This window comes from Terrapene carolina, unplaced genomic scaffold, assembly GCF_002925995.2.
Source record: "Terrapene carolina triunguis isolate 2854851 unplaced genomic scaffold, T_m_triunguis-2.0 Scaffold93, whole genome shotgun sequence".
In the NCBI taxonomy this organism is placed as follows: Eukaryota; Metazoa; Chordata; order Testudines; family Emydidae; genus Terrapene; species Terrapene triunguis.
Genome location: NW_020664444.1, coordinates 21,363,742 through 21,391,115, shown reverse-complemented (window position 1 = coordinate 21,391,115; position 27,374 = coordinate 21,363,742). Strand labels below are relative to the sequence as shown.

At 40.1% G+C, this 27,374-nt stretch overlaps 1 protein-coding gene across 1 annotated transcript; it reads right to left on the bottom strand.

The window, feature by feature from the left end:
- Positions 1–1,160: 1,160 nt before the first annotated feature.
- Positions 1,161–24,432, bottom strand: ERCC4 (ERCC excision repair 4, endonuclease catalytic subunit). Its single transcript, XM_024194198.3, has 11 exons — positions 24,251–24,432; positions 22,020–22,200; positions 19,643–19,838; positions 18,086–18,293; positions 13,970–14,150; positions 13,470–13,598; positions 12,321–12,431; positions 8,893–9,481; positions 6,298–6,390; positions 5,422–5,534; positions 1,161–2,345 (listed from the first exon to the last, which is right to left on the bottom strand). The coding sequence occupies exons 1-11, from the start codon at positions 24,422–24,424 to the stop codon at positions 1,612–1,614; spliced, it is 2,709 nt and encodes a 902-aa protein (XP_024049966.1). The 5' UTR covers positions 24,425–24,432; the 3' UTR covers positions 1,161–1,611.
- Between the last annotated feature and the right edge of the window lie 2,942 nt (positions 24,433–27,374).

Genomic DNA, 27,374 nt, shown 5'->3' with positions numbered 1-27,374 from the left:
CAATCACTTGTGTGATTTATTATACTTAACAGCAGCTACTTATGATTTTTGGCCAAAGAGCTTTACATTTAGCCATGAAGCAATACTTTTTTATACAAAGGGGGAAAGAGTTAGACTGTTAGGGTCCTAAAAAGCTGAGAAAAGCAAGGAAACGGAGGATCACATTCCACACTTTCAAAAATCCTGCAGACTTCTGTAATAACTAGTCAAATGGGGTGACAGAAGCACAGCATTACAGTTGTAACTGCAAAGCTTTTGTTTTTGGTCTATTTCACCTAGAACCAAAACATATTGAATTTGGTTTCTGCAGAATAAAATTTTCTATTTGAAGGCCTGCAATAAATAGTACACTTAGATGAGTCCCTGAATGATAATTTAATGACAAATTCACAGGTAATTTAAATACTTATGTATGTACAGTAAACACTAAAAGACAGTGCACAGTAAAAATCATGAGGCTAAAAATGTCAAACTCAAATACAGCAAATATATATTTTTTTCTGTACTGTAGTACATGCAGGTTTCAAATCAGTGAATTGCTAAAATATGTATTACTCTTAACTGGTACATAGTCAAGACTTTGTAAATGTCAAGTGTTAATGCATTAATGCTTAGTGACTGGAAGCTGCATTTATCCCCATGGGCAAAAGCAGGCTCTGAGAGGCAACTGTCCTTTCAAAGTTCTGCACAAAGCATACCTCTTTTATAACAAGTGACAGAAATTATTGCAGAGAAATTAGATTTCTACTCCTATTCTGTGCTACCTAAAAATGCTAAAAGTCAGCTCTCAGGTGAAAAGAAGTAGCAGCACTGAATCTATGTATATATCTTCCATTCAAGGCACTCAAGTGCAAAGTATTAAAACATTTAATAGATTTCAGGTTTTAAAAACTGTTCACTTTTCAAGAAAACTTCACTTTTGAACAATAATTTTATATGCTAGAAAAAAATCCTTTCATACAACAGAAAGACCAACAAACCCAAGAGGGTGCCACTTTTATGTAGTCATATTTCTGACCAAAACAGACACTTCTGATAGGAAAGAGGATTGTCAAGTTAATGAGTCATCCACAGTTATTTTTCTTTAAACAGAGGCACAGAATTATGAGCATTTTAACAGCTGCCCCACTGTCAATGGAAGAGCTGTAATTTAGATATCATGTTGACAGAAAGGGTGGTTTATGGATATTAAGGGCAAAAGCAACATATTATGCAAAATGGCACCCGTATTCCACCAATCTGAAATTTAACACATCTTCACTTATACAAGACAGTGTACATGTCTATAGCCAGTTTCTCTTATTTTAAGAGATTCTTCTTCATCCTTTAGCACCTGATTTTGGTAGGTCCTAGGACACCCTTCATTTAAAGCTGAACTACTCCAGAGATGGCAAAGACACTAGGAAGAATAAAATGATGCACTAATTAATGCTGTTTAAAGACAACTTGTCTTTTGTACACAAAACTTGTTTTCAACAATAAAGACCTCGGGAATGTTGAAATATGGTGGAATGACATTAACAGGACACAACTGTCTATACCAAGAGAAAATTAATATCTAATAAACTTTACCAAAGTACTATCTAAGGCACATCAATATGGCCTAATTAATCATCTTTTGGTTTTCGCTTGAGAAATGGCCTCTGCATAGGATATGTGAATGAAGTCATAAAGCTGCTTAGCATTGACAGCATTGCCCAGAATTTCCGAGAGTTTGTCCTGTGACAGAGTTACCAGCTCTGAAATGCTCTTAACGTGGTTCATTAAGACACGGCAATTTTTGGCATTTACACCTGGTATTTTTAATAAGAAGTCCTGTGGGCCAGGATTATACTTGTCTGACTCAGGAACGATTTCAGAATCTGCTGTAATGGCCATTGCTATTGCTGCATCAGGCTGTGGCCTGTTCTTTTTCAACTCCTCAAACAACTCAGCAGTGGCATGGGGAGACGGACACCATAGAATACGTAACCTTGGGAAATGAAGAGTAAGAAGGGTGAGTTTAGAAGTAATATCGTTACTGGAAATCTCTTGATGTAGAGAGCCTCGTGAAGTGAGAGAGAAAGATTTGCTAGGGTCGAATTCAATCAGAAGAATTGGTCGCTTATAATAACGAGACATAGAAATGCATTGGGAATAGAGCCTCCCATTATTTAAGGAACCGATCAAATCGCTGATACTCTTCCGCTCTATGCAGATATCAGGGGTGAGAATGTAATCTCCAACTTCCAAAGTAACAGGTTCAATGTCAATGCCACGACGATGAATCAGAGATGGAAGCTCACTGCGAAATTCTCGCATATCCACTATTATAGTTTGTTGAACGCTCTTCTGTTCCTGTCCACCTAATGAATAAACAGTTTATAGTGAATCTCTTTCATATGAGTGACTGCTGTATTTTGCATAAGACCACACATTTAAAATTCTGCAAATACTTTTATAAAATCTCAATGTTCAGGGTTTGTCATTTAATTAACGAATTAGAAAAATCCTATAACCCAATATGTAGTATAGTTTGAATATTAGGGCACTAACATCACATTCAGAGTGTTGGGTTTTTTTTTTTTAAAACCTCAAATTGAAAAAACACCTTAAGGATATTTTCATTGCTTTCATAATGGATGGATACCACCCCTTCACCCCAGAGATCCTTAGTATGGGATTTACTATACCATTGAATCAGCCTATCACTAATTAAAAAACAAACAAACTAGCTTGCACCTACTAGACAAAGTTTTAAAATGCAGCTGTATTGAGCATATATAAGAATGTACTAAGAAGGCTTTGCAAGATCTGTGAGCCTTGTGAGAGGAATTTAAACTATAGTAAATGGCTATTGAGTAATTATGATTCAACTGGCTGATCATGAGAATTTTAATCCATCTGTAGACAAAAATCTATTTAAACACATTGGGCAAATGTAGGCAAAAAAAGTTGTACTCAAAGAAAATTATGCTTACCTTAAACTCTAAAAAGCAAGGAACATTGACAATTTGGTATGAAGCTGTTCATATTTACTCCCAACCGTCCGCCACCCAAATGGGATAGTTTATCATATTATTGATGTATCTGGGCCTTTACATATTTGCAGGAGGACAAGATTCCACCCTTGAATATAAACAAGTTTGGCTCAAGAGCTGGTATAGATGGGACTGGGAAAGATATAAGTGATGGAAAGCTAAGTGAAAGTAGCAAGTTTTAAGGAGGGATTTAAAATATAAAAGCAATGTAGTTTGTCACACAAACTAAAGTTCCAGGTGTGGGTGGAGGGTGGTCAGTATTAAACTGAAAGTGGGAGGAGACAAATGGAGCATAATGGAGAACAGATTAGGTAGAGCATATGGCAAGAGAGGAATGCTGAAGGAAATGAGAGCCAAGATGTAGGCAGGGGCAGAGCTGTGAAGATGATGGCAGGGGCAAAGATGAGAACAAGGAGTTTGAATTTCTAAGGAAAGGAGAGAAAAAACTGTGAAGAGACTGAAATAAGGACAAACATTGTCAGAGTGGCAGCAAAAAAAGATGATTTTTTTTCTGCAGTGTTTTGGATAGAAATCTTAGAAGAGACACATATTGAGGATGTATTATGTATCTCTTCTCTGCTTTGTATCCAAAACACTGCAGCAAAAATCTCCTTCCTTTTGCAACCACTCTGACAATATTTCCCCCTTATTTGAATCCCTTCACTGGCTTCTTCTCTCCTTTGAAGAAACTATTTGTGGAACACCCAAAATTAATGAATACATTTGCTTTTGAGGTTGAAAACTAAACCTTAATCTTCCATCAACAGAGCTGTCAGTTGGCTGTATTTGCACATTTGTTAGGTATTGGCTGAATTCTGTTTACCATAAGAACAGTCCTTTCTACCAAGTTTTTGGATATTCATATTAGTTTTCCAATATATGTTTATCTTTCTACATTCTAAGTAGTATATTGTGTGTTCAGTTTGCAAATGAAACCTACTCACTCTATAAGTCAATGGGAATTTTGCACATCTATCAAAGGAACAGAAGGCCCTGATGGCCCAACTTTTCTGCTTTAAAAGGACAGCATCACTTTAAACTCTCCCCCTTCTTAAGTCTTCACACAGCAGGCATCATTCACTCTGGCTGAGAAGAAATAAACAGGCCTCCTTACAGAGTCAGTTAATACAGCTACTTTATGAGTCAGAGGAGTTGGTAGTGTGTGCTGCACAGCACTGCTTCCTGCCACCTTCCAAAGCTTATAGCACCGCTTCTGCAGCAGTTCCAAACATTACTGGCCCAGGCAACTAGACTTTCAGTCAAAAGAGAGATTTTTTTTATAAGGCAGTGCAGGACATTTAAGCCACAGACCTGGCTTTGCATGCAAATTGGACCAAATTTAGTCCCAGAGCAAGTGATTTCAGCTCCCAATGAAGATCATGGGAATTGCACCCACTGCCAACAGAGCTGATTTTTGCCCTATGTATTTTTAAATGCTCTGACAGGTATCTTGGAGCATTATGTCAGGCTCTGTACAAAATCCTTTTAAATTGCACCCAAAGGTGTGCTAAGCACAAAATAAGACAGATTCTTGCCCTGAAATGCATGTGGTCTAAGTAGATAACACATTCACACAGATGTTCAGAGAAAGGATATGACACAAGATGACTATAAGCAAGAATTTGGTTACACTTTAATCGTATTCTAACTTGTTCCTTTTTTATCCTTATTAGCTGATCTTTTAGATAGTTAACTCCTGCATGTCTTTTATAAATTTGAGCCTTTGATTAGTACCCTAACCTTCTTCCTACTGCTTAAAAAAAAAAAAAAAAAGCCAGCCACTTTCCCTCTTACTGCAGCACATGTAGCCTTGCCCTGAGGAGTCCACCCCTAGACTTCTTTGTGTTCACTCTCCTCTATACCTTGACTTATATAAAACAGTTGCATCTTGCTCTTGTGGAAAGATATTGCTGTCACCCCCATTCTCTTTCTGCCTTAAAATCTCACAATGAGAGAGAAGGGACAAGTTCTTTTGCCCATTGAAATCAATTGGAGTTTTACTATTACTTTAACAGGTGAATGATTGAGCTCTTATCAATCAATTTGAAACATTAAACCAATACACTGCAAGCCATGACATCTTCCCTCTAATCCAGGAGGGTAGGATGTGACTCTCTACAATACTCAGCCGCAAAGATGGTTAGATTTACTACATGACATTTCTACAGTGATCCAAGGTGCTCCATTTTCACCTCTAAAGGGCAGGGTGCACTGATTCTGTAGCACTTCCTAGACTCTGAGGACAGAGATCTGAACTCAAATGCCAACGTGTTACTGCTAGACCATTAAGAGCATGCACGACAGATTTCTGAAATAATAATATGCTAGATATTTCTGTCAAACACTTCTCATTATATAACCCAAAGCCCTACAAGTAGCTCCAGGAATTGCTAAAACTCACCTGCTTTGCGTGTGTCAGTAGAAACAGTTGCAGAAGTAGAATCTCTTACGAGATCCAAGTTTGTTTCATCTCTGCCTTCTCTTTCCTCAGGGATAACCATGCTGGCCTTCTCTCTAAAGAATTATTACCAGAGGAATAGAAGCATTTGGAATTACTTGCATTATATTTCATAGCTATTTAGGCCTGGGTTTTCAAGGATAAAAGTATGACAAATACTACAAAACATTTTCTATCTGGCTAAACAGCAACAAAGAACTCACATAGTTTAGTATATTGCCTGCAAATCTGATCAGAATTACAATTTATTTTATCTTTCAGATCATTAAGGACCAGATTCTGCTATCCTTATTCATCATATACTTTACTCTGTGAGGAGCCTCATCTGATTTGTGTGGGATTCCTCCTGAAATAAGGGACTAAACACATGACATTAGCATAATCTAGCCCTAAATGTCAGCACAAACATTGAACTCTGTGGTACCATCCCAAAATTTAATGTTCTCTCCCTCCCATGAAACTACTATATAAAGCCATTAAAACCCACACAAGTTGCTCGGTATCTTGCAAAACTTACTATTCTGGAAACCAAGAACAAAATTTAAGCTAGTTTCCCATACAATATTGGTATACAGCTGTGAATATCATCCAAAAGGCTGCTTGGGCCTGTCAAATTTCTGACTTTTGGGGCAAACAGATGTTTCAGAAGAGGACTGTGGAAGACTCTCTGATTAATGTTGAAAAACTAGTAAAATTGGAAGCTTACACAGACATTTTACATAAATAAGAAAAAAACTATATTTAAGAAGTGGACATTAAAAAACAACAACCATGAAACAGTTGATGTACTAGAAAGCTAGCAAGCCCACTTTAAATTACCGAATGAGTTTTTCAAAAGCTTCTTTTTCTTTTCTCAGCACAGTGAGATAGCGCTGTTCTTCTGTCGAACCTCCATATATAAGGAAATAAACCCTGTAGGTCAGGAAACAATATACTTCAGGTCACAAAACACACAATTTTATCCTGAAACCAACATGAACATCAGTATTTGAGATAAGCAGCTTTAAGTGCTTGAAAAATAAATATTTGACTAAAAATAGACTCCATTATTTACACTTCTACTAAAGTTAAACTGATCAAAATTAATCTGTTAGAGTTCTTCTATCCAAACTACTCCCATTTTTCCAAAAGAAGGATAAGTGTTAAACTCTGGAATGCAACTGGAGTGGATGAGACAGTTCCCTACTCAGAGCTAGTTTACAAGACAAGCTAGTCCTTTTACAAAAAGCAAGGAGGAAATAAAAACTGAGAGGTCACGTCTTCCTTGCAGTTACATCCAGTCTTCTCAGAATGATTTTTATAAAATAAATGAAGAGGTGGGAATACTTTAAAGAAAGCACTATGAAAGAACATAAGTTATGAGAAAAACAACAACTGAGATTTAGTATAACTTCTCTGTAAAGGGAATCATCGGGTCCCCTTTTGCAGGTAAGTATCACATTCACCACAGCCATCATGTATTTTGCATAAACATACACATGTGGACAAGTTAAGTTTCTATTCTATAAACATGCACATAAACAACTCATATGGATTCTACTGGGATACCTGTAATTAGTTTGAAATATTAATAAAACTATCAACAAATGTCTTCAGCAGAACCGTGTTCAATTTTTGCTGTATCAAAATGTCAGACAATTATGTCAGTTGATATTCTTCTGCACCTCTTCCAACAATGTGTGGGAAAAGCTATTGGTTCTTTCGCCCATGTGATATTTACTGCATCTGGCTTTCCTGCCCTCTCCTGAAGGATTGGGGTTGACATTATTTGACTGCATGCAACTCCACAAACAGGTGCAATAAATTGGATAATTAAAAATAAGATACATCAACTAATGGCCCAGCAGCTACACATTTAAAATATCTTGTGATTGCTGCAATTTTAGGTACACTTTTAACCCCACCCTCCCCAGTTGGACCTTAACTCAGTATTAGATATAGATTACTTTCTCTATAAAACTGTTCTTTCAACTGCAAGGTGTACACATATTTATACTTGTATACTGATTTGAAAATTACAAGCTATACTGCTAGCTTTACAAATACAAGGTGAAAACTGAATTTTTACATAGCTGATAAGTGTTTTTTCCAGGTACGTATATAATTATAATCAATTACACAGAATATTTATCCTAAATCAAATTAATGACACCACATTGATAGCAATGTATTTATAGAAATTAATGTTGTAATTTCATTGTAATCCCTTATACATGCCAGTATATAATGCTAGTGACTGTGCTACTGTACTTCATCTCTAGTATGTAATGTACATTTAATGATTCTCATGCACTGCTATACATAGAATACCTGTGAATCTAAGGGCTTGTCTACATTGGGAATTCTGGAATAGCTATTTCTGATTAACTATTAGTGATTAATTTGGAAGTGGATTAAGCTAATTTTGAATACGCCACTCTCACTCTAGAATAAGAGTGTTATGGAGTTAATCAGAAAAAGTAAATCCTCTTTAAAAATCACACCCTACCTTATTATAGATTAACTTTCAGTAAATCATAGCCTAACCTTGCATGTGAGAAGTCAAGCAGTCATGTAAGTCAAGACTATTGCACTAGCTCAAGGGGGCAGAGAGTTAGCACTGTGTTCAATTTTAACTTTTGCATTTCCTGATATTTTTGCATTTAAGTTTGTATCCTTTATGCTGCAATAAATGCAAGATTTGTATTTTATCAATTTATCCAGAGTGAACAACTTACATGAAGCTATTTCCACCATCTCTCCCCCCATGTTCAAGATATATCCAAGTGTTGTTTTCTTGATGACATATTTGAAGTGTCATTAACATTAGAAAACTTGAAGCAGAATGATCCTAATTTCCTAATCTTGTTTTCCTGTACCTGCCCTAACAATATGTTTCTGAATAATCTGTCCAACAGCAGGGTTAGGCTTCAGGATGAGTGTAAAGAATAAACTCTCAGAAGGAGCATACAAATATGAAAACAGAGGAGCTTGGTCGGGAAGCAGAGAGAATTTAGATGTACAGCCAACATGAAATGTTTCATACATACCTAGTACTAAACCTCCCCTACACCACCCAAGAAGAATATCTACAAGATTAAATGGGAGGTCTCTAAAGCAGGGTACAATATATGTAATTGATTACTGGTGTATTGATAAATTGTTAAGGGGGTTTGACATCCACTGGAGAAATAAAATTATATATATATAATTTTTTTTTAAGAACGGTAAATTACAGTCTACATGTTTTTCAATTTTTAAACTGAAAAAGAGACAGATTAGGAATTAGATAGAGGAAAACTAAATAAAGCCATTAATTGATTTTCTGGGTTCACTTCCAAAAGACCTCAACAATGAACATTTTGTTTTTGGTTTTAATTTTTTAAAGAGCTAAAATTAGAGCAACTGCATTCTGTTATTACCAAGTCAACTTGCCTCAAGGGCTTCCCAGGCCTGCTTGCCTTGTAGATTTCCAGCTGCCGAACAAAAGTTAGTTCTGCATCATATAGCACTACATATCTTGGTTCCACTTCATGCAATACCCGAGTGAGAGCATAGGGGTCACTACAACCCTGCAATGGATGAATAATAGTTAGGGGGGTTTTGAAGATACCATAATAAGCATCTGATGCTAAGTTTAGATGGAAATCTTCAGGTTTGGATTCCTCTATACTGATTTCTTCGCTGCTGCTTAATTCCTTATAGCCCTCCATCTCCTCTCCTACGTTTTCCTCCTCTGTTTTTCCCATCATTTGGGTTAGAGTCAAGTCTTGTTTCTTCATGATTTTGTTTTGTTTTGAGGAGGCCTCTACTTTGGCTTTTTTGGCTTGAGGTCCTTTGTCCGATCTGGCATTTCCTTTGGACTTGACAGCTTTTCTATCCTTAATCCATGCTTCTCCAGCTCTTTCATCCTTCCCAAAAGTTTTGTTATAGAGCCTCATTAAAAGTGCCTCTGCTCCAGCAATAACATACTCTCTCAGTTGTGCACAAGTTCGGTCATCACTGGCACAAATAAGCACTTGCCCTGCAGTCAAGAAATAATATTATATTTATAATTTGTTACACTGCACTTTTTTATATCCAATTACAAGAATCCTCTTGGGCAGAGATATAAATTGTTTTAAAATGATCTCAGAAGTACACTTGCCAAATGTCTTTTACACTTTTTACTAGTAGTCGCTCTGGAATTTTGGGGACAGTCTAAGTTGCATGATATTTTGTTTTGAACTGAACAAAAATCAAATCACAGAAAGTCAATGAAAGTTCATTGTTCTTTACTCCTAAACTGTCAGAATCAGAAATGTTTTTCTTCTGACCAATTGAAATGAGACAGATGTAGCATATAGTGTAACTTTTTTTTTTTCCCCACCATGGAATGAAATGAAAAACAACACATTAACTGAAACTGTTCTAATTTTCAACCATTTCCATCTGCATTAATGAGCCCAGAACACACAAAAGCACATAATGCTATTGTCGTTTGGAGTCCCCGACTCTCTTTTTGCAGACTGAAGCTTCCCCACAAGCTGCTTCAGGTGGACTCCGACCTCAGCAGGGGGTGGGGCCAGCTGATGCTACCATAAGACCACCAGGGGAGGGGAGAAAAGAGCACTTGTGCCCCCTCATTGCCTCCCAATAGAATTTGGTACAGTTTAGGGGAAGAATAACTCGACAAAGAGGTGAGACAGTAAAGGAGCTAGTCAGGAGCAACTATGCGCCACCCCCACAATCCAGCATCTACAGCACTCAGAGGGTAGAGGGGTGCCAAGTAAGGTGCCGCACTCTCACAATGGTCCAAGCTTCACAAGATGGAATGAGTTGTAGCTCAACTCCACCAGATTTTAAACTTAGAGCAAGATCATGGTGTCTCCCCAAACCTGGAAAGGAAGCTACACTCCTAGGAAGTGCAAGTAAGTCACACTCTTGTGTAGCTCCTATGGCTTTGGAGGATTTATTGAGGGGGAGCTCTACTTGTCAAGTGTTTAAAAGTGCTGTAGGACTTCCTCTTCAGAAGGCTGGAGTATGTACAACCACTACAAGCTTACAAATAAGGTATACTAATTGTCATGGTAATTGACGTGACCATGTAACAATAGACAAATATAGTTATTTCAAAGATTCTAGTTGTTTTCATGGTGGTACAATGGGGGCAGAGTTAAGGGTGCTTGGGTGACCTTAACTGAGAATTGGCATCACTTGAATGTTTGGGTCTGGATTTTTTGAGGATAAAGTGGAAGGTTAACGTTGAACTTCCAGGGTAATGTTCGTCTCTTTTTATATTTTTTATTGAGAAAGCTATTCTCAAGGATTTTTGGGATGAAGTTAGAGTCTTTAATCCTTAAATACAGGTTAATTAAGTGCTTTGTCTGGGAAAAGTTATTTTCCACATATGGCTTAATCATATATCCTCTACCTCACACTTAGCAATGAAAAGGAGAGGAATGTTTTCACCTCAGGAGCCTTTGTCGGGACCAGTTTTATTACCTGTACCCTCTTTAAAATATAGATATGCTTGTATGCAAGAGACTTAATTAAGTTTGCAGAGACTACACACCTATTCGATCCCTTCATTGATATTTCACTATATACAAACTACTAGAGGGGTCTAAACAAAGAGTCTGCCTGTCCAGGAAATATCTTAATCTAGGTAGATTATGGGTGGGATTTATAAAAGCACATGATTTAGGAGCACAAGTTCCATTAAAACTCAATGGACCTTGTGCTGCTAAGTCACTTAGGATATGTCTACACGACAGACTTCTATCAATATAACTGTCATTCAGGGGCTCAAAGAGGTGTGAGCCCTAACCAAACTTTTGCTTGCACAGCTATGTCGTAGCATAGAGGCAATTAACCAGCAAAACTGTGCTTTTGCCAGTATAGCTTTTTTCCACTTGTGCAGGAGATTATACTATATCGTTACAAACCACTGCTTTGCTGGTTTAGCAGTATCCACACTAGGACCAATTTGCTGATATATATATATCAGCATTCCTATCCTGGCAAAACACTCTTACAGTAGACACATCTGCACTGGTGCTACCTCTAGAATCTAATTGATTAGGAATATAGGCTCCTAACCTGTTTCACTTCACAGATGTCTCTAATCAGAAACCATAAGAGATGAGTGAAGGTGGTGGTGGTGGAAGGAGAAGACAGTTGCGGTAAAAATTTTAATAGTCTGTACTGTTTTATCCACTTGACTACCATAATTATGTTTGGTTGGCGTAAGAGATACTTTTTTAAGGCAGGCATGCTCCCAACTTGTAGGTATTTCCACAAGTTAGAGTCCCTGTGTGCATTCTCAGCCTCCTCCAGGTGATACTGCATAGGGTTGCTCCTTAAAGTACTGTGTGGCAAAAAAGAGTGGAAGAGGGCCTGACAGGGAGCAGAGAGCGTCCCTACCAGGTCAAACAAGGCAGGAGAAAGGAAAGATTGGGGGAAGCCACCGGGGCTAGAGGGGCATGGGAAAAAGAGGCATATCAGAAATGAAATGAGAATAAGAAAATGGACAGTGAAAAGATAAGATGGTGGCAATCATGGCACCAGGGGATAGAGTAGGAGAGGGCTAGGATGCCTACATGCCAATCATAAAGGAGTAGTCAACACAAAATGTTGGTTGCAACACTGATTTTAAGTTATGGACTTTCATGTGTGAATGTGTTCAAAGGCACATTTCAAGCTCATAAATTTACAGTGCTTTCAAAAGCTCAGACCTTTTTATTTTACACAGAACTTCTCTCTCAAATTCATAAATATTACACATCTAGTCCTTTGGTAAGATATATTTCAGAAACATAATTGCAGTTCTGTTCTCTTAAAAAAAAGATTAACCAAATGAGAAACATTTAGTACTCTCTCACCTGGTCCGCCAAGATCCTCACTGTTATTGTTCTCAGATTCAATTTCTTTCAATACTTCTCTTAAGGCCTCCCACTTTGGGTTGCTTTCTAAGACCAGTTCCCTTTTCAGTTCTGAAATACAATAAAGGAGAATTAATTTAATATAGCAGCTTTCACAGTCAACATACTCCTAAGAGCTTCAAAATAATGGGTTAGATGCTGATAATGTAATGCCTCTTGGCAAATTCAACAAGAGCCCACATTTGCAACTTGTTATGCTGGGGGGTGGTACAGCTATCATATAAACCTATTTATAGATAGGGACGAATGCTATTTTGAAGCAAAGATAAACATTCATATTTTATTTGTTTAATTTAAAAACTCTTAATTATAAGATTGCTTTTATAACTGTGACTATACACACATTTATATAAAATGAAAATAACATCAGACTAATATTAAACTAAACATTTCAGTGGCTCAAGAACAATTCTACAGGACCTCCACCAGTGACCTGCTGTGCAACCTGGGCAAGTCACTTTACCTCTCTGTGCCTTTGCTTCCCCTCCCATTCTTTGTCTTGTCTTGTCTATTGTAAGCTCTCTGGAGCTAGGACTATATCTCAATGTGTTAGTACAGCACCTAGCACAACAGGGTCCTGATCTCAGTTGGGGTATCTAGGAGATACTGTAATACAAATGTACAGAACATTAGAAACAGCATAGTTTTGTAAACTGAACTAACAAACCAGTGAATTCATGCCTTCTTTCTGAAGTTATGAACCTATCTTTTTAAGTGTACCAGACTAAGAACTTTTGATTTATATTTTGGATTTATAATTAGCAACAGCAGATAGTCCTGCATGGAGTAAATTCATGCTTCTAGGTAGTCAGCGTGTGCTTTGCCCCTAGACCTCCTTACAAACTACTAATGTTACCTAACACCTATATAAGGCTTTCCAGAAGTAGATCACAAAATACTTTAAAAAGTGGCTAAAGCACAACTATCCCCCTTTTATAGATGGGACTCTGACATTTAGAGATGAAGTAACTTGGCTGAAGAAGATTTTTGAAGGGATCTTTTAGTAAACATACTTCAGAATAAAGACAAATTCATTGAATTTGAGTTTTTGGTTCACAAAGAAGTCAGCATTAGAAATGCTCACAATACCTTTTTCCTCTTTTATATCCATTTTTTCAGATACTTTGCTTTTCTTACTTATTTTGTCATCTGAAATGCGATAAACTCTCGCTCGAGCTTTTACAAACATTGAAGTACTCGAATCAAGAAATAGCCACCCTAAAAGGTGGAGGAAGACAATATTAATAGTCAATTAGACATTTGCAACATGCCCACTTCAACCCCCTCAAAAAAAGAAAGCCCCAAATCTTCCATCTGAAACAGTTGCGCTACATGCTTGTTATATAATTACTGTCTTTGCAAGATACAAAAATGCAAGTTTCTGATATATTTTATACATTAAGTAACAGCAGTTAAGTGGGAGGGTGAAAGCATTAACTGTCAATAAAACCTCCGTCCTTATGGCTAAGTACATAAGCTTAATTAGAAACTTTAGTATGGCTAGTACGGGTTTTTGATTATTCAAAAATAAATCAATCAATCAAGGTTTCACTCATGTATTAACTTCTAGGATGTTATTCACCTCATACCTGAATTCTGACCAAATGCTTTTTCAGTTGCTCTCAATGACTCCACAAGGTTAAGAAAAGTGACACAATCATACTGAGTTAGATATTGTAGCAAAGTACGTAATATCTTCAAATCCTGAACCAAAGATTTCGTCTTAGCTCCAAGTTGGTGCCAAAGAGGATCTAAATAGTGACGAATTGTCTAGAAATATAAATTGGAAAGTTAAGTGTTGCAAACACAAACTGCAGCAATCTATGCTGGAATGCATCAGTAGAGCCTCATGAAACTTTTTAAAATATTATTTTGTTTTATTTTTCAGGAATTTATTGTTCATTCTTCCCTCTCTCCCATGGGGAGGAGGTATGGCTCCAGCCCCCTGGGGGGGTGGGAGGGCCTGGGGGTGTGTTTGGTTCCTGCCCCAGGAGGGAGGAGAGGAGACCCTGGGTGTATGTGTGTTGATTCCTGCCTCTGTGGTGTGAAAGGCCCTTGAGAGGGTGGATGCAGAGCAAGCCTATCCCCCACTCACCCTGGAACAGTGGAACCTGTGTTATGGGGCTGGGCCTGGCATCCTGCTCCAGGTTTTGTTACCTGTAATACGGGGTAGCAGTACCACTCACTCAAATTTGGCCTGACTGCCCTTCTGTCATGATGATAGAAGGGTGGACAGGCCAAACCCCAGTGGTGCTGTGGACACGCATACCAGGTCACAATTCCTGGAGCGGGGAGCTGTGCTCAGTCCTGCAGGACAGGAGTTGCCACTGCAGGGCAAATTTTTCATTTTATTTTGTTTTAAATCTTTGTTTTATTTTGTGTTATTTCATATCTGCAAAAAACCACACGGGCTCTACACATCAGCCCCTTTTCTTTGTAATAGATTTAGGGCCTGAATCAATGTCCACTGAATGTTTCCACTGACTTTCATTGAGATTAAACTAGCTAGAGACATAAACGGTAACAAGAAAACATTCAATAAATACATTAGAAGCAAGAGGAAGATCAAGGACAAGGCAGACTCGTTATTCAAGGGGGGAGGGGGAACAACAACAGAAAATGTGGAAATGGCAGAAGTGCTAAATGACTTTTTGTTTCTGTTTCCACCAAAAAGTTTAGTAGCAATTGGGCATCTAACTTAATGAATGCCAGTGAAAATGAGGTAGGATCAGAGGCTAAAATAGGGAAAGAACAAGTTTAAAATTACTCAGACAAGTTACATGTTTTCAAGTCACCATGGCCTGATGAAATATATCCTAGAATACTCAAGGAGCTGACTGAGGAAATCTGAGCCATTAGCGATTATCTTCAAAAAGTCATGGAAGATGGGTGAGTTTCCAGAGGACTGGAAAAGGGCAAATATAGTGCCAATCTATAAAAAGGGGAATAAGGACAACCCAAGGAAATACAGACCAGTCAGCTTAACTTCAGGACCCGGAAAGATAATGGAGCAAATATTTAAGCAGCAATCTGCAGACACCTAGAAGATAATAAGGTGATAAGTAACAGTCAGCATGGATTTGTCAAGAAGAAATCATGTCAAACCCACACTAACAGCTTTCTTTGACAGGGTAACAAGCCTTGTGGATAGAGGGGAAGAGGTAGATGTGGTATATCTTGTCTTTAGTAAGGCTTTTGATACGGTCTCGCATGACCTTCTCGTAAACAAATTAGGGAAATACAACCAAGATGAAGATAGTATAAAATGGGTGCATAACTGGTTGGAAAACCATTCCTAGAGAGTAGTTATCAGTGGTTCACAATCAAGCTGGAAAGGCATATCCAGTGGGGTCCCGCAGAGATCAGTTCCATTCAATATCTTCATCAATGATTTAGATAATCGCATAAAGTACACCTATAAAGTTTGCAGACGACATCAAGTTGGGAGGGGTTGGAAGTGCTTTGGAGGGTAGGATTACAATTCAAAATGATCTGGAGAAATGGTATGAAGTAAATAAGATGAAATTCAATAAGGAAAAATGCAAAGTACTCCACTTGGGAAGGAACAATCAGTTGCACACATACAAAATAGGAAATGACTGCGTAGGAAGGAGTACTCTGGAAAGGGATCTTCGGGTCATAGTGGATCACAAGTTAAATATAAGTCAACACTAACCCTGTTGCCAAAAAAGCAAACATCATTCTGTGTTGTATCAGCAGGAGTGTTGTAAGCAAGACAAGAAGTAATTCTGCTCTACTCCAAGCTGATAAGGCCTTACTTGGAGTAGTGTGTCCAGTTCTGGGTGCCACATTTCAGGAAATATGTGGACAAATTTGAGAGACAGTCTAGAGAAGAGCAACAAAAATGATTAAAGGTCTAGAAAACATGACTTATAAAGGAAGATTGAAAAGATTGGGTTTGTTTGGTCTGAGGAAGAGAAGACTGAGGGAAGAACATGATAAAAGTTTTCAAGTACATAAAAGGTTGTTACAAGGAAGAGGAGGGAGAAAAAATTGTTCTCTTTAACCCCTGAGGACGGGACAAGAAGCAATGGGCTTATATTGCAGCAAGAGAAGTTTAGGTTGGACATTAGGAAAAACTTGCTAACTGTCAGCGTGATTAAGCACTGGAATAAACTGCCGAGGGAGGTTGTGAAATCTCCATTATTGGAGATTTTTAAGAGCAAGTTAGACAAAGAGCTGTCAGGGATGATCTAGATAATTCTTAATGCTGCCTTGAGTGCACGGGACTGGACTAGAAGACCTCTCAAGGTCCCTTTCAGTCCTACAAGTCTATGATTTTATAGGCATTGTATCAGGCCCATAGTGTCCAAGTACAGGTATCATTACAAGTGTACAGAAGTTTTATAACAAAACACATTATAGTTACTTTGCCAAAAGTACCCAAATAAAAACATATTTAATAGTTATAATATTTACAATAAGTAAATGAGTATCTTGGAAATTTAGTGAAATATATGCAATTTTATATAAAACACAGCTGAACAATTAACAGATATCTGCATCCTCTACCGCATTAAGTGTAGATTTTTACTTCAAACACAACTGCTGGGAGAAGGAAAGAGACAAACATACCTATCTAATTTCACTTGAACTGCCCTGTGGCCTTAGTATTCAGTACACTTTATTCAGTGAAAGCAGAAAGCACCATAATATCATCTTATTCTCAGAATAGACGAGTACCCTAGAGATGGGCAATTTTGGTATTTTTATAAAACAAAAACATTTTCTACAAAAAGCCAGAAAGCCTCATGTTAACATAAAAGCAGAGATAATGAATGTAAGTAAACTGTGTCACAAAGTGAATGTTGAAGTGTGTGGCTGTCCTCTGCAAAAGTACATCAACCAAGTTGCAGCTTTACTACCAATGGCAATATAAAACATTCTTAATGACATATAGCAACTCGATACAAAACAAATACACCAGGGTATATGCTGCTTTCCATGCATAGGAAGAGATCCTACTAATAAGAACATGAGCATGCTGTCAAGAAAGAAGTACTGTATACCGTATTATCTCTTCTTTAATATTAAGGATATATTCTGAGCAGAAACTGTACAGCCATCTTAAATCTTTAAAATGCTATTATGACACAGTGGGTAAGATAATATATTTTATTGGACCAAATTCTGTTGGTGAGAAAGACAAGCTTTTGAGCTCTTCTTCCCCCTTTTCTCTCTAATATCCTGGGACCAACCCAACTACAACACTGCATACATTAGTACACAGTAACAGATGGTAATTATAAATCTTATTTTCCCATTCGATATAGCTAACTACAAAAAATAAGGAATTAAACATAATAAAGACTAAGTAGCTAAGCTACATAGAAATAATTTAGTCTTTAAAATGTTAAAAATTGCCCCATTATTATTATTAATTGTGTTACCATAGCCCTAGTTATGGAGCAGGACCCCACTGTGCTAGGTACTATACAAACATAGACCAAAAAGATGGTCCCTGAGATTACAATCTAATTTTACAATGGCAACTACACACAATCAACACTACAGATTACTACAATTCTCAATTTACAGTGGCAAGGAGCATGCTGAAGGTGAGGTTTTAAATTGCTTCTAGTTATTTTTCGGAATTATAACAGTACATTATTGTAGAGAATGCTAACTAGTAAAATTACCTGCATTCTTTACAGTTACATCATAGCAACAAAAACAAAATTTACCTTGTCAAAAGGTTTTCCAATAGCATTTTCTAATGATAAGTCTTCTACTTCAAGAGCTGGGTTATAGCATTTGAGTTCTCTCAGACACACATTCAGGATGTCCAGTATAGAGGTTTGGATAGTGAGCATGGCAGGGGTCATGGATACATGTATTTCCACCACTTCAGGTTTGTGTTTCTCTAAAAATGAATTCACTGCTATATGAAACCTAGGGAGAAAATAGCTTATGAAGATTTATATGAGCAGTACAGAATCCTTACAGGCTTATTGCCACAATTATTTAATACAGTCACATAAAATGAGGTATAGAATCAGTGTAAGTTAAACCACCAAGCTAACTGAAAAGTGCACTGTGTTCTATAGAAGTGAGGGTAGTTGCCAGTGTGTACAATCAGCCTCAATAAACTATGCTTTGATCACACCTGTATTAGTCCTTGTCAAGTATCAATAGAATAACAAAGCTCATACACATAAGAAGATGGAGAATTACAATATTATATACTAGAATCCCATTTATCTGGTCTAATTGGGACTGGGGCCAGATCAGATCATCAAAACTCCAGATAAACTGGAGAATGGGAAAATGCAATGCTGCAGCACCATCTATGGGCCACAGGAGAGATCACCCGCTTCTGGCCCTAGTCCTGGTTGTTTGGTAAATACGGAGAGATGGTTAAGGGTGGGTCAGATAAAGGGGGTTGTATTGTATTCCACAGAATAACCATGGATGGGCCAAATCCTGCAGTCCAGTGGAAAGGAAAAATCCCATATAGCAGGCAGAAGAATAGGGTCTAAATCCTGTGTAGCCCAAGAATCTACCAATAAATCCTGTAGACCCCCAGCCCTCCATACAAGTATCAGGACCCCTTTATAATGCTCCTCTCGGCTATTTTATACCCCAGTACATACAAGGCAATTAATGTTGATAATGGAGTACGGCATAAGGAGCAGTTGCTCATTTTGTCTGCCCCCTCCAAACTTAAGTGCACATCTTCCTGACCCACTGAACCTCCAACTTGTAGAGGGGATTTCATGATTTAGAAGCAAAAGAGCATTGTGCCCAGCCCCTGTTCACCCTTTCCTGCCCCAATTAAGCCCACTTCTGCTCCCTTCTACAACTAAAACAAAAGCTTCTGAAGTTACTGCTTAGAGAGGCATGTGACAGACCACAGGAGGAAAAGGTGAATGGACCACTTGACAGAGTGGGCTAAAGAAACAGTAAAGTGGGATACATCAGATGACTTTCCTATCCAATGCAAAAAAATGTTCTCTGCATTTTCAATGTTCATTGTCTCACCTGGAGTAAGACAAGAGATTTCCATCCTGTTCCAGGCTTTGCTCTGACTCATTATGAGACCTAAAGCACATCAAACTCTGTGCCTTAGTTTCCATAAGTCAAATGCAGATATTCTTCAGACGCTATATGCATTTAAAAGAAGGTCTTAGCTTTTGATTTAAAGCTGGATGTTGAAGACATAAACCTAAGAAAAACTACCACAATCCAAAAAATAATACTCAGTTAATAAAAATACATTGTGAAGTAGCAAGGCATCTTACCTTGGCCAAAGATAAAGTTTCCGTACAAAGAGATTTCTCATCACTCTTTCCACATGACAAAAGCCGGTATTAAAGGCAATGGCATTGTCTGTAAAAGCTTTGATGAACCCTTTCTTGTTCTTCTGGCGAAAGAGTCGCAAGATAAATGCTTCCTGACAAGACTCAATGATTCTGTGTGCTTTGTATACCAAAATGCCTGGCAGAAGAAGAGGTTTTCAAGTTACACTAATGGAAGAAAAAGTTAAAATATTGTGTCTATTTTTCCACAAGAATGTTTTATTCTTTTAATGTTTTGCCAATTAAACAGCAATAGGAATTTAAATCTTCTATCACATGCTGCAAATATGGAATCATGTAGGACCAGACACCACCCTCGCAGTTGCGGGGAACTGAAGCGTCTCCTGGTCAGCACGAAACCCTGCTGCAGGAGGAGCCGGTAGGAAGCGACTCGGGGGGGCGTGTGTGTGTGTGTGTGTGTGTGTGTTGGACTGGTACCTTGTCCCCGGTAAGCCTCAGCGTGTTTCGGTGGGACCCCCCCGCTGAGCCAGTGGCAAGGTCCTACATCGTTGTTGGGGCCGTTGTTGGGGCCGCCTGCAACCAGGGGCGGTTCTATAGACTCTGGCCATTGGGCCGCTCTGCCCCGCAGCCAGGGGCGATCCTATAGACTCTGGCCATTGGGCCGTGCTGCCCTGTAACTAGGGGCAATCCTATGGACTCTGGCCACTAGGCCGTGCTGCCCTGTAACTAGGGGCAATCCTATGGACTCTGGCCACTAGGCCGTGTTACCCTGAAACGAGGGGCGTAAACCCTCACAGACCTCATTTTAATGGGGTTGCCAGGGCCAGCATTAGACTTGCTGGGACCCAGGGCTGAAGCTGAAGCCCAAGCTTCATCCCCACCCAGGGTAATGGGGCTCAGGTTGCAGCACCCTTTCCCCTCACCCAGGGTGGCAGGGCTTGGGTGCCAACCCCCCTACCTCCCTGGGGTCATGTAGTAACATTATTGTCGGGGGGGGGGGGGAGTCGTCGTGGTGCAAAGAAGTTTGAGAAACCCTGATGTATACACTTGATACAATAGTCTTTGAATAGCTCATGTATTCATAATATCTATCACAGAGGTTTCTTCAGTCTAGCAGACAAAGGTATAACAAGATTCAATAGCTGGAGGTTAAAGCTGGACAGGTCCAGATTAGAAATGAAGAGCAATTTTTTAACAGAGAGCAATTAACCATTAGAACATATTTTCAAGGGTTTTGCTGGATTCTCTGTCACCAGAAGTTTTAAAATCCCAATTGGACGTTTTCTCTAAAAGACTTTCTCTAGTTCAGCCATAGCTATCGGACTTGAAACAGGAATTAAATTCAGGTAAGTCCTCTGGCTTGTGTTATGCAGGAGTTCAGACTAGATCTCAACTGTCCCTTCTGGCCTTATAATCTATGCTTAGATTGTAAAATGTGAGATTTTTTTTCATAAAAGAAATGGATACATTGTTTGCATGCCTAGAGATATTAGATACATTTAAAAAGGAATGAGAACTTCACATACATTTTTTTCTAGAATTATTCCATCCTTTCCTTTATATCCAATACCATTTCTAATATTCCAACCAATGTGTATAGCAGGAAATGAAACTATAATAGCTATGGTCACACTGACATCTAGTGGTAATAGCATCAAAAGAAAAGACGAAGTTATAAATGACCTGCAAAGGATTTTTTAAAAATAGGTTTATGCCTTTTTTGTTATTTCTTTTGTACAGAGGCCTAAAAGATGGGAGTTGGGAGGTTCTTATTTGTTCTTCGAACTAGAAATATCAAGAATGTCAAGACTCATCTACCCCGGTTTTGCTGTAGGACCTCTTAAAGGTTCTAACATAGTGGGAGCTCTCACACATTTATTGAAGGGATGGAATATTGGATCTGTAACAAAGATTCACTTTCTCCAAAGTGTGCATTTATCAATTATGTTTAAGCATTAACAAAATCCAGAATTTTATTTTCTGGCTAAAAATTCCTTCCTCTTCCAATTTTCAATTTTGGGGGTCTTGTGCAATTATTGTACTAGCTCTACAATCACTAGTGTGTCTTCTAGGCTAGACAAGATCTAAAATTCTAATATTAATAAAACAACTAGAAAAACCACACAACAGTTTTCAAATCTAATTCATATAAAGCAGAATAAAAGGCCACAAGCTTTTCACATTGCCTTTAACACAGGCATTGTTACTGCAACTTTCACAAAGGCCTAATTCTTCAGCCCTTACATCCATCAATTGGACTACCCATAAGTAAGGGTTGCAGAACTAATCCCTGTGTGTATAAGTGAAGTAAAAGGAGTATAAATAGAAAATTCTTAGCTTGCTTTCACTAAACTCTTACCAGTTATAAGATCTGAAGGAATTCTATCTGTCAGGAAATCCACCACAAGAATTCGACTTGTTGCGAAGAGGACACCACCTTGTGTGTAAACTTCATATCTACAGTTGCTTGTAATTTCATTGGTAACACGCCGAGGAAGATGAACAACTCCATCTGACCTCAGCTGATCAATAAAATACTCCTACACCAAACACATGATTAGAACACAGTATTTCACCAGGGTAAATGCTTTGATTAAACAGATGCAAAAAATTATAGATTTCTATATTCTTTGTTGATTTTTTGGGGACTGCCATCAAAAATCTACAAAGTAGTAGCCATGATTACCTACATAGCTAGATGCAACAGATATTTTTCTGGTCAAGTATTATGGGTAACATTTTCAAAAGCATCCAAATGACTTAAGACCTTAAGTCTTATTTTTAAAAGTAACTTAGCTAAATAGAAGGGTGAAAGACTGACGGTCTTTCTGTTCTGTTTGTACAGTGATAAGCACAATGGGGTCCTGATCCATGAGTAGGGCTACTATCACAATACAAAGAATATATTTCACCACATAGCTGCATTTCAGCAGAGAATAAAGTGACCCATGTGTGTAGTCTATGTATCTGTTTTTAAAAGAGTGTTAGGATCCTTAGGATGAAAAGCCCTATATAAATAAGATCATAATCATGTTTTTCTGTGGTTACGTATTATGATATTACATTTGTCTGGGGCCCTTCATCCTAAAGGATCTTAAAACTCTTAAAAATAGACACATATAGACTCAGCCTTTGTCTACACTACCACTTTTGTCAGTCAGGGGTGTGAAAAAACCATACCCCTGATCAACATAAGTTTCAATGGCAAAAGAGCTGCTGTGGACAGCACTATGTTGGCAGGAGAGGCTCTCCTGCGGACACAGCTAACGCTGCTCGTTGGGATGGTTTAATTATGCTGGCAGGAGTGCTCTTTCCTGCCAGCAAAGCATACCTACATGGGAGACCTTACAAAGGTACAGCTGTCCCGCTGTAAGGTCTGTAGTATAGACATAGGCCTGGTCCACACTATCCCCCCACTTCGGACTAAGGTACGCAAATTCAGCTACGTTAATAACCTAGCTGAATTCGAAGTACCTTAGTCCGAACTTACCGTGGGTCCAGACGCGGCAGGAAGGCTCCCCCGTCGATGCCGCGTACTCCACTCGCTGAGCTGGAGTACCGGCGTCGACGGCGAGCACTTCCGGGATCGATCCGGGATCGATTTATCGCGTCTAGACAAGACGCAATAAATCGATCCCAGAACATCGATTGCCTGCCGTCGGACCCGGAGGTAAATGTAGACGTACCCATAGATTGAAAACCACTGGTTTAGGCTTTTTTCGTTTGCAGACCCCTAAAACATTTTGAATGGAGGTGTGGACACCTTTGGAAATCTTAAACATAGTCTGCAGACCAGCAGGGGTTCGTGAACCACAGGTTGAAAACTACTGGACTAAACAAAAGGGTCACTTTATTCTACACGGAAATCGAACTGTGTAGTGAAATGTAGTAACTAATTAATAGCAAGTATTTGCTTATACAAATGTTTACGGGTAGTTAATAGGTCAGGTTGCTAACAGTAAAGCAAATAAAGTTTTTATTTGATTGACTGTTCACTAGTACTTGTGTTCAGTATTTGCCCAATTCCGTTCAACATACATCTCCATCAATGAAACACAATCTTTAATAACCACTGATCAAGATCTAAGTGTATCGGCAACTTCAGCAGCACCGTATCTCCTGCCATGTTGCTGAGGCATTGGTTCAGCACCAACTCCTCAAGGCAACTCCCCCTCCCCATCACAACTAGTTCTAGGTACCAAGATGATTGACATACCCGCTCTGGAAAGTGGCCACCACCTGAAACTCCTGAGGAAGGAGAAGGCACTCTGAATACGAGGAATCACGGGGGTAGGTTTGGGGGGAGAAATCGCACCCCAATCCCTTAAAGGGGGATTTGGGGCAGGTAGGTGTGTTTGTGAGGGAGGGATTTAAATTGCATCCCACTCGCCGTGGGAGTGATTTTGGGGACAGGAGCGCGTATCTGTGTGTCAGCACGATCATATCCCACTCCCCCTGGCGGGAGGAAAGGTTCCCACCCCAGTGAGAGGTGGTTGGGGGCAGGTCGGGGAGAGCTGAGGGAGTGTTCTCCCGCCCAAAGGAGCCTCGTAGGCAGTGACTCTCCCCACGCCCCGGACAGCCGCCCCTCACCTCCTCGGCCGGGCTGGTGTTGAGCACTAGCACCAGGCTGGCCGGCTCGCAGTAGAGGCGGAGGAAGCGCAGCAGGATGCGGTCGATGCCCAGGCCGCGGGCGCAGATCACCAGCCCGTCTTGGTGGAAGAGATCCAGGAAAACCTGGTTCTCGTGCTCCAGCGGCGCCGCCATGACCGGCTGGGCTGACAGACCAGCAGCCGTTGCGCTCGCACGCCCCAGAAGAGCAGAGCATGCGCATTAGCAGCAGTGAAACGTCTGCCTTCAACCCAAACGCCAGGCGAAGGCTCCTTGCGCTAGCGACGGGCGCCAAGCCGCTGCACTAGCGCCACCTGCAGGATGCAAACGCTAGAGGGGAGGGAGCCTCTCGCGGGGGGGGGGGGGGGGAGGAGCGGCCTAGCTCTCCCGCACCGTGGGGCGTGTGTCCTCCCGGGCCCCAAGGGTGTAACTCCCCCAGCCTGCTTCTTAGAGGGGCAGGAGGAGGCAGACGTAACTCCGCAAAGCCCTAGCCGTGTTCACGTGCGAGCAGAAAGAAGGGGAGGAGCCGCACCCCCATCCCCAGTCCATACAGGAGAGGAGAGGGAAGAGATTCAGTCCCTCAAGCCTTCCTCAGGGAGCGGGGGAGCTGAGACCCTTCCAGTCCCCTTGCAGTGTGGCGATCCCTGACGTGCAGGAGACAGGTCCCAAAGGGCATGATTGTTTGAAAGATGAAACCTTGGGTTTGGGTTTTTGAATAATTACAGGTAGGAGGCACCTCACAGCTTCCCTCCTGGGGAGAGGGATAAAAGAGTAAACAGAGCCACCCACAGCAAGGGAGGAATTAAGGCGATCTGGAGCCCTAGGTATGCCCCTCCTGAGGAGGGCATCAAGTTAAAGAGTTAAGATAAATGAAAAAGTTCACACCCCTTGAAGCTATTGTTTCAGGCTGTCTGCAGACTCAGCCAGGCATCTTGGGTCATGTTTTCAAGTTTTTCTTTACATGTGTGGGGGGTAGAAATATATTTTTAATGAAAGCTGAGATTCTGTTTCTATCATGTGACCCCAGTATATAGGGCCCCGGGCCAACAGTACTTGTGCCTTAATCCAGCCCTGGCCTCTCAGTCTCTGATCTCGGGAGAAAAAACTGCTCAGATTGTCCTTCAAGTGTAAGAGAAGACTCTCCCCAGAAAGCCTTTAGGGGTGAGTGAGTGGGGAAGGAGGCTTCTTAGAGTTGCCACAAAACTTAACATGGTAAGAGGCAAGGGGAAGATACAACCTTGCCTCCAATCCCCTGCAATATAAGTGCAATTTTCTAGACTTTCCCTGAATCTCCCTCAGTTGTGAAGACATCTTCTCCAGACTTGCCCAAATCTTCCTCTGGGAGCGTGTAAGGAGAATTGTGACTTAGCATAGGATCATCACACAGGCTCCTTTGGGCAGATGGACAATCAAATCACTTTATCCTACAGCTCCTTCATTTATATGAAAGTGTAGGAGATGCCCCAAATCTTCCATATTTGAAGTGGGAAGTAATCCCCCAAACTTGCCCCAAGTTTAGCTCTTTCTCCGTCCTTCAGGTGGCATTCATTTACCAGACCTACTGGAGCAGTTGTCTGCTGTGATCTGGCAAATCCTCTCTAGAATTGTGTATTCTAAACTGTTGCATATTACCAGCTCTGTGGTAAGTGGGATTTTTTTTTTTTAAATTAAACCAAAAACTGCTTGTGTAACACCGACAGACCCTGGTCGTCAGCGGGCAGGATGTCTGGAGCAAAATGCATGAGCCTCTATTGCATAAGCTAAAAGCCATATGGCCCTTAGCTAAAGCTGTAGAACAAACTCATTAATCTCTAAGTGGTCTCGGTGCCACTAGATGGGACAGAACACCACACCAAGAAGGTGTGTGGGTTACACTTGATTGTCTCAGATTAGTTACCTACCATACTCCACTTTTGTAATTTACATATTAATACAGATGTACTTGCTCTTCATTACACCAGTATTAGTATTTTTTGTTACCAGGCCTATGCTGCAATACATGATAATTTAAATTAAGAAATTTTTAAAATTATTTTTAAAAAATCAGTCTTATGTTAACTTACATTGCCAAATCATTTACCACAAGAGGGAGGGAACTGCAAAAAATTTATTTCCCTCCAATTGTGCAAGATTGGTAGATCCATAGTACAGATCTTCAGACAATGATTATGTCTGTGACATGGATGAGTGAATGAATTTTAAACTAAAGATTATCTGCTGTTAGGGTGAGCAGATGTCCTGATTTTATAGGGACAGTCCCGATATTTGGGGCTTTGTCTTATGTGGGCACCTATTACCTCCCACCCCCGTCCTGATTTTTCACACGTGCTGTGTGGTCACCCTATCTGCTGTTGTTGAAGGAAATGGTAGCTGCATACCTTTCTTGGTTAAGAAAAGAATAGGTTGGCTGATACTGTAAGGTCACTCATAGCACTCATACACATAGTCACACACATAGTCTCTCTCTCACACACATAGTCACTCATAGCAAATATCTGGAGAGTTCCACAAGAGTGCCGAGAAATGTCAGTTTAAAATGAGTGAGACCATAAGAAAGAGTGAGATTTTAAATGTCTCATTGAAATGCCTTACAAATGTCTTCATTAGCAGCATGAGATCAGGGCCATCCTTAGGCATACACAGCTGCATAGGGCAACCAAAAATTTGGGGCACCATTCCCCTCACTGGCTGAGGCTGGAATCCTCTCTTCTCCAGACCCTCCCCTGCACTGGGCTTCTCTCCGACCCCAACCCTGCCCCCTCCCTCACTCCTCAGCCGGCCAGCTGAGGGCTCCAGCCTCTGGCTCTGCCGCCCCAGCACCGGGGAGCCCAGAGTGGCACTGACGGTCACTGGCAGCGTGGTGGCTCAGCCCACCGTTACCTGGAGCGGAGTCCCTCCCTGGACCCTCCCTGGCTACGCCACTTGGTCTCCGACAGGAGCCATGCCGGGGCCAGGACAGGAGGAGCCAAACTTCCATGTGAGTCGAGGGGGGAGGAGTTGGGCCGAGCGGCGGGGTGGGGCGGACTTAAAGTGACAGATTCATAGATTCATAGATTCTAGGACTGGAAGGGACCTCGAGAGGTCATCGAGTCCAGTCCCCTGCCCG